Genomic DNA, 15,740 nt, shown 5'->3' on the forward strand with positions numbered 1-15,740 from the left:
CTGACCCATACAAACACAAGCAAAACCCTGCTAGAACCTGAATACCGGCAAACCAGCCTTGTCTTCCTTAATAATACTTGCAAAGCTCCCCCCAAGCAGGCTGTCCTGGAAGTAGGTGAAAGAAGCGCTTGTATCACAAGCTTTTCTAGCCAGCCAATCTGCCGCTTTGTTGCTTTCCCGATAGGCGAAGGACACTGTGGCCCGAGTCCGAATGACCAGAGCCAAAACCTCCTGGAACCAGTACCATCCCTTCCATAGGTTACATCTCTTGAGGTTGACCATACTTACAGTAGTAGCCGAGTCAGAGTTAACCACCACGTCTGCATGCCCTAGCTCCTGGCATAATTTCAAGCCATACCTTAACGCTCTGAGCTCTCTATGGCATTAGTGCACTCTCCATAGAAATTTGCAAAGGCTGCCAGCACCAAACCTGAATGGTCCCTAATCACTCCTCCTCCTGCACCAATCCCCGGGTTTCCTTTGCAAGCTCCATCAACATTTAACTTCACGGACAACAAAAGGGGACACCAATAGATCGGAAGGGGCTGCTTCATCCTTGCCAAAGGGGCCACCAGGCCAAAGCACTGAAGAATTAAGGTATTCCTAGGGGACTCCCATCCACCAACATTAAGGGGAAACTGAACCTCTCTTACCCATCCCTTGATGCGCTCAATGATGGAGGCAGCGCTACGTCGTTTCTCCCCATGCCTTTTGTTGTTCCTCTCTTTCCAGAGTTCCCAAACAATTAACGCAGGCAATATGCCAATGATGTAGTCATTAAGGCTCTTGCAACTCCCTGCGCCTTGCCAGAATCAAATACGACTTCTGACATCCTGTGTGGGCAAATAAAGGATGTCCAAAAGCCATGAAAAAAACTCCCAAACCTTCGTTGCCGTTCTGCCAGCACCCAAACAGTGGTCCGTGGTTTCCCTCCTTGGCTGTCCACAACAATTGCATCTCGATGCTAAGGGGATGCCAAGAGCCATAAGAGCATCATCAGTGGGGATTTTACCCAATAGGAGCTGCCAAACAAAAAACCCCACTTTCAAGGGCACCGTCTGATTCCAGATCCATTTAGTAAAGGATCTTTTAGAGTCCCTATGCCTGACTTCGTTCCATGCTGATCTAGAGGAGAAATGGTCATCACACACCGGAGTCCAAATCAACAAATCATCCCTGTTAGAGAGCGCAAAGTCCCCTGATCTGATGCTGTCCTTGATTGCCTCCAAATCGATAAGGCTTAGGATTTCCTCCTTCCAAGCCCCCTCATCATCAACCGCATCTTTAACACATAGATTCACATCCACAAGGAAACCGTTATCCACAAAGTCTATTAGAGGGCCAACTCCCACCCAGTTATCCAGCCAGAAGGAGACATTGCCAACCCCAAGCAACCATCTGGACCTCTCCAAAACAAACCCCTTGAACTCCATGGTGCTGTGCCAGGATTTAGATCCAGTCCCAACCTGCCCTGCCAAAGTGACATGCATATTTTTGAATACTTAGCCCTGAAAAATTCACTCTACCGCGTTTGCTCCGACAAAACCTTCCAAAACCCTTTCAACCTGAGAGCAATCCCCACATCATGCAGCAGTCGAACTCCAAGACCCCCTTCCGCTAAAAGCCTACAAACCTTCTGACAGTTTACCCAGTATCTGAGATTGCCCCATTTAGAGCTGCCCTAAAGAAAGTCAGCCCAGATCTTGTACAGACTATGCAAGACCGCTTTCGGTGGGTCCAGAGTAGCCAAGACATGAATTGGCATGGAGGAGAGTACATGCTTCAAGAGCTTAACACGACCCCCAGAAGACAGCAACCTACCCTTCCACCCCGCCACTTTACTTCTGATCTTCCCTACTAGCCCATCAAAAAAGATTAATCTTCATTCTTCCCGAACACAGGGGGGCTCCAAGGTAAGTGATAGGAAGAGACTTCCTGGGGAGCCTAGTAACCACCCCCACCATGTGTGCTGCAGCCATCGAAGCTTTGTCACCGAGTACATAACAACTCTTTTGCCTATTAACCAGCTGTCCAGAGAACCCTTCATACCTGGTGATGAAGCCCCATAATCTGCTTAAGCGAGCTTTTCAATCCCCTGGAAAAAATAATGGTGTCATCCGCAAAGAGGCTATGTGAGATTCCTGGGCATCCCCTCGGAATCCTGTAATAGGCTGGCAGGCCATCAACAAACAATCCTTTTAAACCCCTGCTAAGCACCTCCTCTACCAGGATAAACAGCGCGGGAGAAAGGGGGTCTCCCTGTCGCACCCCCCTGTAAGATTTAAAGTCTCCCTGTCGCACCCCCCTGTAAGATTTAAAGAAACCCGACTGTTTGCCACCCAAAACCACTAAAAACTAGTAGTTCTCGACCGTCTTCTTAATCAGTGATATCCATGCCTCACTAAAGCCAAACCTTTCCAAGACAAGCCAGAGGAACTCCCACTTCAGGCGGTCATAAGCCTTGGCCATATCCAGCTTAAGAATCACATTGCCACCCCTTGCTTTTCGGTTCAAGTCTTGAACCATCTCCTGGACAATGGCAATGTTGTCATGTATGCATCGTCCCTGCACAAAAGCACCTTGCTCCTTTGCCACCAAAGATGGTAGTAGCCCTGCCAGTCTAGTGGTAATAATCTTTGCCAGGATCTTATAGGAGAAGTTACACAAACTAATGGGCTGAAAATCTGCCATCACCTCCGGATTCTCCTTCTTAGGGATGAGCGCCAGGTTGGCTGACGTAAAGCTTCTTGGGAGAGTCCCGCCCGTGAAAAAATCATGAACAACCTCCCACACATCATGCCCCACCAAATCCCAACAAGCCGAGAAGAAGATCCTTGAGAAGCCGTCAGGGCCTGGGGCACTCTCCCCAGACAAGGAAACCACTGTCGTCCTCACTTCCTCCGTAGATGGAACCCCCAGGAGGAAGGAGTTGTCCGTCTCAGAGGGCACCTTGGGAATCAAAGACAACAGCCCCTCATCCACCACACACCCCTGAGAGGCATAGATCCCCGAGAAATGTTGCACCGCCTCCGCGTGAATCGCATCGGGGTCCGAAATCCACTCTCCCCCTTATCCCTTTATTTTGTAGACACCAGCTTTCCTTCTTCTGGCCTTCACTAATGAATGAAAAATTTTCATGTTTCGGTCCCCCTCCTTCAACCAGGTTGCCCTTGACTTTTGCCTCCAGAAAATTTCCTCTTGTAATAGAACCCCCTGAAGAGCCTCCCTGGCCGCCTGCAAAGCCCCCTTGCCTCCTCACTGTTGCACTGGTCTGATTCTGCCTCTGCCCTACTAACACAGTCCTCTGCATCCCTAACCCTCTAATGGATGTTACCGAACACCTCTTTGTTCCAACTATGCAGCGCACCGCGAAGTCCTTTTAACTTTAGAAACAAAACACATAGCGGAGAACCCATAACCGGCTTGTCCCACTAGCTCTTAACAAACTCCATAAAATTCAGATGCAACAGCCTCATCTACTGGAATTTAAAGGACGAAAAACCATGGTCACCACTAACTGCATAGGACATCCCAATAGGGGCATGATCTGAACAAGTCCGGTTAAAATGAGTGACCTCAGTCCTTAGGTAAGTCCCAACCCACTCCGCATTAACAAGAAAGCGATCCAACCTGGCCAAAACCCTTCTGGTGCCCTCCTGGTTATTTTACCAGGTGAAAATACTGCCAGAGTAACCCGCATCCATGAGGCCAGCCCCACTAACAAAGCTACCAAACTCCTCAAGGGAGTGAGAACAAGCAAGGCAACCCCCCGCTTTTTCCATCGGAGCAGCCACCACATTAAAATCGCCTCCCACTGCCCACAGCTCATCTATAGATCTGGAAAAAGCCTCCAGACTTGACCACAAATCCCTCCTCTCAACTGCTGTGCATAGACCATGCACAAAGGTAATGAAAAAGCTTCCCACCCCTGCATCAACACACCGAAGGGTGACAAACTGGTTGTGCTCCTCCACCACCGTTACCTGCACTGCCTCCCTCCAAAAGATCCACAATCTGTCCTGGGTATGCAGGGAATCCAACCCAATCCTTCTCATAACCTTCTTCCCCTTAGTCCTCTGCGCTTTAGGTTTTGCAATTGCAGCAACGTCAATCTTATGCTGACTCACCAAAGCTTTCAGCCGCCTTGAGGTTGGCTTGTTCCCTATTCCTTGAGCATTCCAAAACAAACAATTCATTGGGAAACAGTTTGGAGTGGCTCTATCGGTCCCATGGACCTCGTGAAACGCTGGTTTGGCTCCACCCTGGCTGGCCTAACCCGCCTTGTCTTCCTGATTTTCTTTCTCTTGTAAACATTTGCCGCCCTGAGCAGTGTAACACGAGTAGACACCTGCCTTGTTCGTCTCTCTGCCCGCGGCCTCGAAGGCTGCCTATTTTCCTCCCCCAGCCTATCAACTGTGCTTCGAACTCTGCTTTCGATCACAGCATTGAATCTTCGAAAACTTTCCAACAGGGCCTCTCGGTCCAAGGTGGGAACAGGCAACTCGGCCACCTGTGAATCACCCCTGGTGCGCCTAGACGGATCCCCATGCCGAAAGAAAATAGCAGAGTGCTCCCCCACAGAGTGCGAACAGCCTCCACTAGCAGCAATACCCCTGGGCACCCTTTCCGAACCACCTTCACGCACCCCTAAACACTCCTAAGACTGCACTTCAAACCCCAAATCACTGCCCAAATCTCATTGCCCATCATTCACGCCAACTCCAGCAACTTCGATAGCAGCCCCCTCCAAGGGAAGAGCTCCCACCGCGACAGGCTGAACACCCGTCAACTCCTCCGGCGCCAGCAGCGCAACATTTCCTGCTGCCATTCCTTCCTTGCTCACCAGTGGTTCTCCATTGGTAGGGACACTCACTGGGAGTTCTTGAAGCTCCTCCTCAACTCCGCCTGTCGCGCCCTCCCTGGCTACTGCAACAGCACCAGTTTGCCTCCATCGGCCAGACCGTCTATGGGCTCCTTGTCGCTGGGCAGTTGTCGACAGCCTCCTCTCCTCACCCCGAGAAGTTCTCTCCCCATAAGGTACACAAACTCCATTTCCGTCCCTGTTGCCTGTCTGAGCGTGGAGCACTGGACCTTCCTCATGCTGTTCCTGCAAGCTCGTAATGACACCAGGTTGAGTTGCAGCCCCTCCTGAATGTCGCACTTTCCTACAGACTTCCTTCACATGACCCAGCTTTGAACACCTAGAGCAATACGACGGCAGCTTCTCGTAGACCATTCTCTGGTAGAAACCCTCTGCTCCACACCCAATCCAAACCTTTGATGGCAGCTCACACCTGAGATCAACCTCCACACAGAACCTAGCCTCAACCGCCCTTGTAACAGCCGCAGTCGCACCATCTACCTTCAAGAACTTCCCTATTGCACCAGCGATTGAAACCAGGAAGTTACCCTGGTAAAAATTAATGGGCAGGCCAGGCAACGAGACCCAAACAGGAACCAGGGGGGACTCCCAACCAGAAACGAAGGCAGACGACTACTTCAGGAAACGAAAAAGAGACCCCTGGATGTACACTTGCTCCTTCAGCCATACCTTCACGAATTCTGCCGTCGCCGAGAAACGCAGCAAGACATGACGCCTGTCCAACGTCGAAACCACCACATCACCCTGCACAAACAGATTTTTATGGAGCAAGGCCTTAATCGTGTGCAGCGAAGGTCTTCCATGGCTGCATTTGGCGATCAGGGTGGTCGAAAAAGCTTGCTCAGAGAGATCGATTTCCTCCTTAGAGAAAAACACTGCAGGTTCTCCGTAGAAAGACGAAGGCTGCCTCACCGAGATGTCCACTTGAGGCTTAGCAGAATAGGCTGGGGCCAACAAACGAGACACCACTGTCGCGAAAGAAGGAGCAGACCCACCCGAGGTGACCCCACGAAGGGGAGGATCAGGTGGGTGCTCCTCCCGAGAAGGGGGACACGCCATTGCGCAGATCGCAAAACGCCAAACCCTTGCCTACACCACCAGAGCCTAACGTGCGCCACACAACTCTGACTAGTTTCAATCTCCAACTCTTTTTCTTTAGAATTTCTCTGCACAACCAGCCCCTTCTCTTTTTCTTCTTTTCTTTAGCTCCACAGCAACATAGGCAGCCAAAACAATTCTCCTAGCTCTAACGTAGGACTCCCTCTTCCCTATTCTTTCCTTCGTCAATCAACCGGCCACCTTCAGTTTGTAACTTTTCCACCACCAACTTAACTTAGGCAGCTATATCAGCCACCTCCTACTTCTACTTATACACCTCCTCCTAGTTACTTGACAGCAGCCCAAGCCTAACTCTATCCATTCTCATCACTTGGGTTCAACCAAACCCATGTTTGGACCAATGGTTCATATGAGCCAAACCAAAACAGACCAAACCAAGCCACTTCCTACTTCACTATTCACACTTACTTCACTATTCACTTAGTGTTTTATACAATTACAAACTATACGTTAATATCAATCATATATATACACATACATACACCATAGTGTATTATGTAATATAAAACTCATATAATTCATATAACTTATATTAAAAATAATAAAATAATTCTCTTCATATTATAAGAATATAAAACATTATACAATCCACTAATATAATACTAAAACAAAATATCAAGCAATAAAATACTTACAATTATTCAAATACTATTATAATATTCATAAAAGCATTAGAATATTTCAGGACACCTAATATAAAAATAAAATATTCTTGACGTGCATGCGGGTTGTTACTTGTTACACAAACCTAGATCAATTGTTCAAAATTCCTCTTTTTATAATTTTACTGATTCCCCTTTTTTAGAGTCTTTTGCTCTGAGTTGAAAAGAACAATATAATAGAGGCCTAGAGGGTTAAAGATTTTCCAATCAGAAATTTGCTGGATAAAGGGATTGTGGACCGTGATTCCTGATACTTCATCGCATTTATTTTTTTTTTTTGGGGGGGGGGGGGGGTTGGGGAAGTCAAGAAATATGGTACTTGCATCACATGTATGCCAGGATTTTAGATTCTCAAAGAATTTCTCTTACCGTCCATGTGATTTTCCTCAGCAGTTGGGTTTCATTTCCATATTATTTTTTGTTATTTTAAATATGGGTATCGTATTCCTACACGGTCTATGTAGGAATTCTTAAACACCCCCAAATCTGCCATGTGGTAAATCTAATGAGTCCAAATTTTGTGGACAGGTAGACCTCTAGGTCCCCTGCTCACATGTCAAGTTTCAGCCCAAATAAAGTATGCGAAGTGGCAAAATAGATCTTGGAAAAATCTAGGACTGTGAGAGCACACAAAGGTGTTCAGAGTACTGTAGGCATGCATGGACATACATGTGCATTTTTTTTTTTGATAGGGAGGGGGGGGATGTAGGATGTGAACCAGGAGACTTGAACTCAAGACCTCCTGATAGCAATGGGCCTTTACGCACCACTAGCTACCAAGTGCGCTATGCACTTGACCACACATACATGGGCATTTGACTGAAGATGAGTATGAAATATGACACTTGGGTGATCTATTCCTTCTCTTCACCATCCAATGATTGGAATTGGCACATCATTTGTCTACATGGTTTAAAATTGTGGACTTATTAGGAATCCATTCCAACATAGGGCGATGTAAAGACATTTTTCCCTTCAAATATATGCTGACTATTAGATTAAAAAAATTATGTTGATTAGCTTCTTCTTTGTCTCCAGGGAAATGATTCATCTAGCCATCGATGGCATTTGGCAGGTTTTCAAGCTTCATCGCTCTACACCCAGAAACGATTTTTGTCGCATAGCTGCGAAGAATGGTATACTTATTAGGCTAATTAACACCCTTCACAGCTTGAACGAGGCTACTCGATTAGCTTCTATGGCAAGTGGGGTTGGATCTGTTCCAGCAGACTGTTCAACTCCACGACAATTGTCTGGGCCACTGGAGTATTGCAATCATACTTCAAAACTGGGTGAAACACTTCTGAGCTCTGATCAAGCTGATACGCTTAAGGTAAGAAGGCATGGAGTGACAGATTACCCTTCGTCTGCTGGAACATTTGAACCATCACGTGCTTCAACTTCGCACTCCCAAAGGTCAGATGGCAGCCAACTTGACTCCAGATACATTCCTGGAGAGCCTGATAAACCTTGGTCAAGCAATGATGTTATGGAACCATCAATTTCTTCTAAGTTTCCTGAGCCCAAAGGTCTGGAGAACATTGGGAATCTAGGACACAGAGAACCTGCAACCAAAGATTGGGAACTCTTGGATCAACGGAAAACTGATCCTTCTCGAACAGAAGTTGACCTTAAGCAACAGCAGCTCACTACTTCCAGTAATAGGACATCTACTGATAAGTCTCCAAAGCAGATGGAATCAAATGGGTTCCTCACTTCATTAGCTCCTCAACAAGATCGAGTTCAACCTCTTCTTGGCTTGTTGGACAAGGAACCTCCATCCAGACGTTTTTCAGGGAAGCTTGAGTTTGTACGTCACCTCTCTGGATTAGAGAGAAATCAAAGTATAAAGCCTCTATTACATGCATCTGCAGAAAGGAGAACAAATGGTGAACTAGATTTCCTGAGGGCAGAATTTTCAGGTTGGTTATACTTTACTGTTAATAGTTTGTCTTTTCACTTGAAATGTACTGAAAGTAACCATATAATTTCTAGCTTTACTTCTTTAGTTTATTCATTTTTTGGCTACAAAAATCAATCTAACTTGTACCTAAGGACCTAACTACCTATGACCTCAACCATTGATCTCTTTGTTCACTTCTGAGAGGCACAACTTCCTTTAGTTTTTTAATTACAGTTCTTGTATTGTCAATACTTTCTCATTGTTAAATCACTGTCTCCTCTCCTTGCTTCAAAAGTTTCTTGGGCTCTTTTATATTTTCATTTAACAATGGTGTTTGGTAAAACAATAATTCATGGTTTTCACAGAGGTTTCTGGATGTGGAAGAGAAAATGAAAATATGGACTGTGCTCCAAGAATGTCTCATAAAGCAGTCAATAAGAAGGTAGGACCAATGAAGTTTAATGATGGAGCTGCTTCAGCATCAGGAATTGCATCTCGGACCACATCAGGGGTACTTTCTGGTTCAGGTGTTCTAAATGCTAGACCAGGGAGTACTGCATCCTCTGGCTTACTCTCCCACATGGTATTGACAATGAATACAGATGTGGCCAAGGAATATTTTGAGAAAGTGACCGACTTGCTGCTCGAATTTTCCCAAGCAGATACTATTGTGAAATCTTACATGTGCAGCCAAAGCTTGCTTAGCCGTCTTTTCCAGATGTTTGACAGAATAGAATCTCCTATTCTTTTGAAGGTTCGTATGGGAATATTCTCTGTTATATTAAGGATTGGTCTGGTAGTTCTTTTCTGTTGTATGTTGCTACAGTTTGGTTTCTTGATTACAGCTGTTGAAGTGCATTGATCATTTGTCAACTGATCCGAACTGTTTAGAGAATCTTCAGCGGGCAGATGCGATCAAACATTTAATCCCAAACCTTGAATGCCAAGATGGCCCTCTTGTCTCTCAAATACACAATGAAGTAAGTCTTATTGATTTGGTCCTATTAAATCTTAGGATCATCAGGTAATAGATATGCTGAATTTGGTGTTTCTTTTTGTAGTTGAGAATTAAATATTTAGAAAATCCTATGAGCTATTTGTATCACAATCCAAACTGTATACAGGTAGGGGTTCAGCCTGCATGGGCGATGATCAAACGATCAGTAAATCAAACAAAATCATTCGTAATAAATCATCAAATTCAAGTCTCAGACATAAAATATTCAACCATAACGTTAACTCTCAAATGACTCTTACTAGTGGCAGTCTAAGATCTGTCCAAACTAAACTCTCAAAATCCAATGTATCAGAGTTTACATCTCAAACTGTTACCTATTACACCCATCTAATAAAATAAATTAACAAGTAATGAAAATATATCTTCGAGTCACCTCGAACTCTCTACCAAGAGCATACTTCCGTCTCAATCCTCTGTGATGTCAGAAAAATAAGGGTGAGCTAAACAGCCCAGTAAGACAAAATATAGTAAGAACACAACATAGAAACAACAATAAAACAATCACATGCAACTTTTTTTTTTTAACCCGAATATTATCTGGGACCCAGGGCAGCCCCTAGTATTTTATTAATTAACCAAAAAGAACCAAAGAATACAAGGGAAACCACTTTTTGTTTTTTTTCCCCCCTAAAAATAACACTTTTCATCAATGCACTTTTACTTATATTCACTCTTTAGCACTCTAGCTGGCACTAAGGGAAACAGGCTGCCACCGCCCATGACACGGGAAAAACACGGCCGCTTGTAATCACTCTCTGTTGTCACCCACTCTATATATCCACCACTGACAACTCACATGTGTATTCTGGGTATGTTTCCGCGGTCCCACTGAACACTCTCTCTCTCTCTCTCTCTATGACTCTCCACTGGCACAGTGCAGTCTATTTACCCTCAAACACTCCCTTCAATTACACTCTTTAAATAAACACATGCTTTAAATATTTCTTTTGGTGAATAAAAAATTCATTACCAGAACCCTGAGAGGGGAAGGGAGAAGCGCGGGGGGGGGGGGGGAGAATATACAGGGGAAGAGAGAGGGGGGAGAAATACAAAGACTGGCCCTACCGGGAGGGAGAAAAAGAAACAAGAAGAGAGAGAGGAAGACCTCAGGAGACAACAATATGCATTTTCTTTGGGGAGTCGGCTACAGAATTGTGAGGATACAAGTGGAGCTTGGAGCTCACATAAAAAAAATATGGCTTTCCAAATCAATTTTAAAGAACGAGATTCGGAGGTCCATCTACGAAGATTCTGCTCCATCCAAATGTGATAAATAGTAGCACCAAACACAAGCTTGACCACAAAGTCACAAATTGAATTTCCTGAAAAAGACATGTCCATCCAAAGCCATTCCCTAGAGAAGAGGATTTTCCTCCAGACCAAGAGGCGTCTACGGGAAGGGGAGCAGTCCAAAGAGATTTATCTTTGAGGGGGCAGGAGTAGACCCAATTAACCTAGATGCTATCATGTTTAGAAACAATTCTCCAAATAAGCTTGAGCCCAGCTATATTGGAGTCTCTAATCCTTTGCAAACCAAGACCGCCCTCCGCTTTCGAAAGGCAAATGGAAACCCAACTAATGGGGTAGAGGAATTTGGAAGATTCAGAGCCTTTCCAAAGGAAGGCACACATTAGGGATTCAAGTGCTTTGATGGTGGATTTGGGCAGCTCAAAGATGCCGCACCAGTAGTTGTAGGAAGATTGGTGAACTGATCGAATCAGCTCGTCTGCCCGCGTAAGAGAGAAGCTTCCCTTTCCAGAGTTGAAGTCTTTTGCGGATGTCAATACACATGCTTTAAATATAACATGTCAATACTCTTGCAAAAGCATCCACGCAATAATCACTAACCATTAGGCATCACTTTCACAATTACACATCACATAAAACATAAATACAAGCACTAGACATTACTCCCATAACCACACATCACATACTAACACAATTCAAATTACCTTACACATACAGAATTCACAAGCATAGCAAACCAGACTTAAGTCAATCATACCACACACCATTGGTGTGCACCCACTATATTCCACTTACCTTTATCTATGAACGTATTAATTCAACCCTCCAAATTCCAAGTACTCGAATTAATCATAACCTACAAATATAATACATACTTTATTAATCACATAATCTAAATACCAAAACAGCATTTATTCCCCCAAAATCCACTCTTAGATCACCTAAATAAATTCCCAACACACATATATACATACTTAGTTCTTGATCTTTCACAATTATGAATAAAATTTTTTATTTTAGATTTAATCTAGTGACTTTCTGCTTTGGTTAAATAATTCCGGGCATAAAACAGATCTGGGCAATAATCCTTTTCTGTTACTTTTTTTTTGGGTGAATAAAAAATTCGTTTACAAAAGGAGAGAAAAAGTGGGGAGGGAGCAGGAAAGAATTTCTGGACGGTATTCACATTCATTAGTGAATTCCACTGAGAGCTCAACCATTACCTTTCTTTGTTTGCTTTGATAGATAGTGAATGGGTTGGGTGTGGTTTGTGTGTGAACGTCTGCACTGGATTAGAGTCATAAAATAGCTACTTTCTCTTTTGGAAGGCTGCTTTTCAGTCTGATGACTGCTTCAGGGATCCCTTGCTTCAGATCTCTTTGTCATCTATCTCAAGAACATACAAACGCAAACCAAATACAAGGCCCAGCGAAAAAGAGGGAAGGCATCGGTCTTCAAAAATAAGGGGAGAGCTCCAATCAATTACAACAAACTAAAAAGGGAAAAAACCCGGGCCATAACAAGGTAACAAAACCCAACCTCGATAAAAGTGCACTATCCAGGAGTATAAGGATCCAAAGTGCCACGACAGAGGGCATGGCCTCTTATATCCATGCTTAGAGGCATAATCTTCTCGATGCTGGACATGGATTAGGCTATATAAGGCCGCTTCTTAAGAAAAGGAGGGGAGCTAGAACCGCGCCGATGGTAAACACGAACGGGGGGGGACGAGTGACAATAGGCGGATGAAGAAGATCAGGGAGGGCCATGGACTGGGGCATAATAGGGGTTAACCCTGCACTAGAGGGGTAGGCCAGGCTAGAAGGGTTAGAGGAAGAGGACGATGGGCCTAAAGAGTTCAAGGAGGGAATTAATGGGCCGGTCACAGGAGCTGGCCCATTTAGGACATTAGAATTCAAAGACGGAAGAGTGGAGGGTAGAATAGGAAAGGAGAGAGAAGAGGGGCCTACCCGAGGGGTATCTATGGCTAGAGGCAAGAGAGTAAGGTTAGAGGATCGAGAACTTCCAGAAGATGCGACTGGAAAAGGTAAGGGGGGGGGGGGGAAGGGAGGAAAGGCAAGAGACATTTGTTGGGGGCACTAACACGGGAAAGCGACCAGACAAGGCATCAACCACTTTTGGAGATAGAACTTGCCTTCGGGGCGACGCCAACTCGCATGGTAGAGAACGATGAGAATCGTCAGTCTCTTCTTCTCGTTGGACCATCGGTAGGAAGGAGGCGCCCGATGCAGATTTCTCTATCCAATTCTCTGAGGGGGGCGACATCTCGAGTAACAAGGAAGAGGCAGAGTCTCGACAGCGGAGCAGAGGTCACCATCGACATCAGGTTGCAAAGTTGAGAGACAGTTGTTACCAGCGGTCCTTGATGTGGCCAAAAAGTTTGCAGACCAGGCAGTGGGAGGGGTCCATTCGTATGCGACTTCTTGCTGAATTGAGAAGTGTCTCCATCATGAACTGTAATGGATGTAGGGAAGGGTTCATTTGCAGAAATCTCAACACATACGGGCAAAAGCTAGGCGATCTTTCCTCTTGGTTCTAGCATCTGAGTAGAGAGGGGTCCCAACGACAGAACCAATGATACTGACGCCTTCTGTGCACCAAAAGTGGAGGGGAAGACCAGGTAACGATACTCACAGAGGAATGGTATTCAAGTCAACACGATGCAGTTGGAGTTGACAGTTCCATTGATGGAGAAAATTGGTATTCCGACTAACTTGCCATGGTCCTCTGTCCAGAGCTCGTAACTTATCTTGTTCATCGGAGAACTTGAAGATAAAGAAACCGTTGTCCATCAGGTAAGTCTCTAAATTAACTTGTAATCTCCATTGTTTTGTGAGGGAGAACTTGACGATATGGAAAGGTGATCGACTTCCAATGAAGTGACCAACTAGTGAGTTGAGCCAGAGAGAGGCCTCATCGTCCAGTACCCCAGGTGGGCAGTGAGCAACCTTGGAGCTCCCAACTGTTGCAGGGGCGACAAAGTGAAGAGGAAGACCTTCCCAGGAGGACACAGGGGTTTGGCTGAACAGAGCACTCCAGATCAAGCCATACAGGGGAGGGGAAAGAGAAGGAGGGGGGAAGGGGGTGGAGGAGATGGTTGGTAAGAAGGGGACCTGGGTGGTGACTGCACCACCCCAGGAATGCCAGCCATGGCCGGCGTTCACCAAACCATGTTAGAAGAAGACGGAAGGCTTTCAACTTACTCTGGCTTACCTGATCTTTCAATATGGTCCTTTTCTGTTACCGTATTATACGCAATTTCTGAACAGCGATATGTATCTCTATATATCTCTGAAACCAGATTTTTGAGAACCGAATGCAACCCTATAAAATCAAATATGAAATCTGTACAGTACACTAACTTCTTCTTCTTCTCCTCTCAGTTTTCTTTCCCCCTTTTTTTTTATTTTTCTTCTCTCTCTCTCTCTCTCTCCCTCCCTCTCTCACGTTTCTCTTTTCCTTTTGTTTTCTCAAGATTTAGTCTCCTATTTATCTCTATTTTCTAATTCTAGTTTGATAAGAAACCCAATTCCTTTCACATATTGGATTCCCTACCCTTTACATGATTTGTTAGTTATGGTGGGGCCCACCATTGACTTAAATTCATAATTAAAGTCTCTAAATATAAAAATACTCTTCTATGTAAGCAACAAAACTTAACCTTAGACCTCACACTCATGTAGTTTCAACCACTAAGCCAACAGCTCAATTGTTTACTAAATCCACAAAATCAATTTAAATAAAAGAACTAAAGCACTCCTTAATTCTTAAGTATCATATTCATCATTATGCCATCCAATACTAGGTTAAAACTAAGATTAAATTCTGCACATAATGTTATTGAGGGAAGAATAGTCATAAATTTATGAAATTGTCCTTAAGGTATAAAATTCCGAAGATACCCCTGGGCAATATATATATAAAGGGTGTACCCAGTGCACGAGGCTCCCGCCACTTATGGGGTCTGGGGAGGGTCATAATGTACGCAGCCTTACCCCTACTACGCAGAGAGGCTGTTTCCATATATATATTTCAACACTTTAAGGTTTTCAAATTCCAGGGCATTACAATTTGGGTTGTTGGTGCTTGGGCTGCCTGTTCCATAACATGACATATGCAGTTGACCTTTAAGTGTCTTTTCCTTCCAATATATTGTTTTTGTTTCCAGTTATTAGTGTTTTGGCAGCATAGATTTTTAACGCATTGAAATTATGGGTTTTCTTGTAGTATTGACTTGCTTTCATTGAATTTTTTTTTTTTGGATGAATAAATAATTTATTACCAAAGGAAAGAGAAGGGGGGGACAAACAATACAACAAAAAAGTACAAGACCCTGCCTTTACAGAGGGGGAGGCATGGACCTGTATAAGAGAAGGGGAAGAACCCAAAAAACCACAACAGATAATAAACAGGCATGTGGCACACCGGGAGGAGGCCGAAGCTATCAAAGGCCTAACAACAACTCGACATACAAACCCATTTTCGGAGATTGTGCACGAACAAGGAACTAAAGAAAGCCATAACAATGCAGGAATATCCGTCAAATCACAAGTTGTCACGGTAAAGGACATGACCAGGATATCCATACTTAGAGGCAGTAGCTTCTCATTGCTCGGCAAGGAATAGTCCAGGAGGGACCTCTTATTGGGATATGTCATGCTGGTGATAAACATAAAGGGAGGGGTGAGGGGTTGAACAGAGGGAAGAGAACATCCCGGCAGGAAAAGGGTGAGACAGGGAAGAAGGGAGAGGACTCCTGCACAGACAGAGAAGGGAGAAGGGCCACAGAGGGACAGGCGGAGGAGGAAGAGGAATCACCCCCACAGACAAATTCAGCCACAAAGCCGGAGGATCAAGCAGGGGCAGGGTTGGGAGGATGGACTGACG

General features: G+C 44.8%; 1 protein-coding gene across 2 annotated transcripts in view; it reads left to right on the plus strand.

Annotated features, from left to right (window-relative positions):
• The window catches only part of LOC122656728 (MAP3K epsilon protein kinase 1-like), a 136,971-nt gene that overhangs the window by 113,559 nt on the left and 7,672 nt on the right, over positions 1–15,740 (plus strand). Inside the window, exons 19-22 of one of the 2 annotated variants that reach the window (XM_043851359.1) lie at positions 7,702–7,874; positions 8,019–8,585; positions 8,953–9,320; positions 9,412–9,546. In XM_043851359.1, coding sequence (XP_043707294.1) covers positions 7,702–7,874; positions 8,019–8,585; positions 8,953–9,320; positions 9,412–9,546 — 1,243 coding nt within the window. Of the gene's footprint in view, positions 1–7,701; positions 8,586–8,931; positions 9,321–9,411; positions 9,547–15,740 lie in introns of both variants that reach the window. The other variant, XM_043851358.1, reaches the window with a different exon arrangement.

Source organism: Telopea speciosissima, chromosome 3 (genome assembly GCF_018873765.1).
Source record: "Telopea speciosissima isolate NSW1024214 ecotype Mountain lineage chromosome 3, Tspe_v1, whole genome shotgun sequence".
Lineage (NCBI taxonomy): Eukaryota > Viridiplantae > Streptophyta > Magnoliopsida > Proteales > Proteaceae > Telopea > Telopea speciosissima.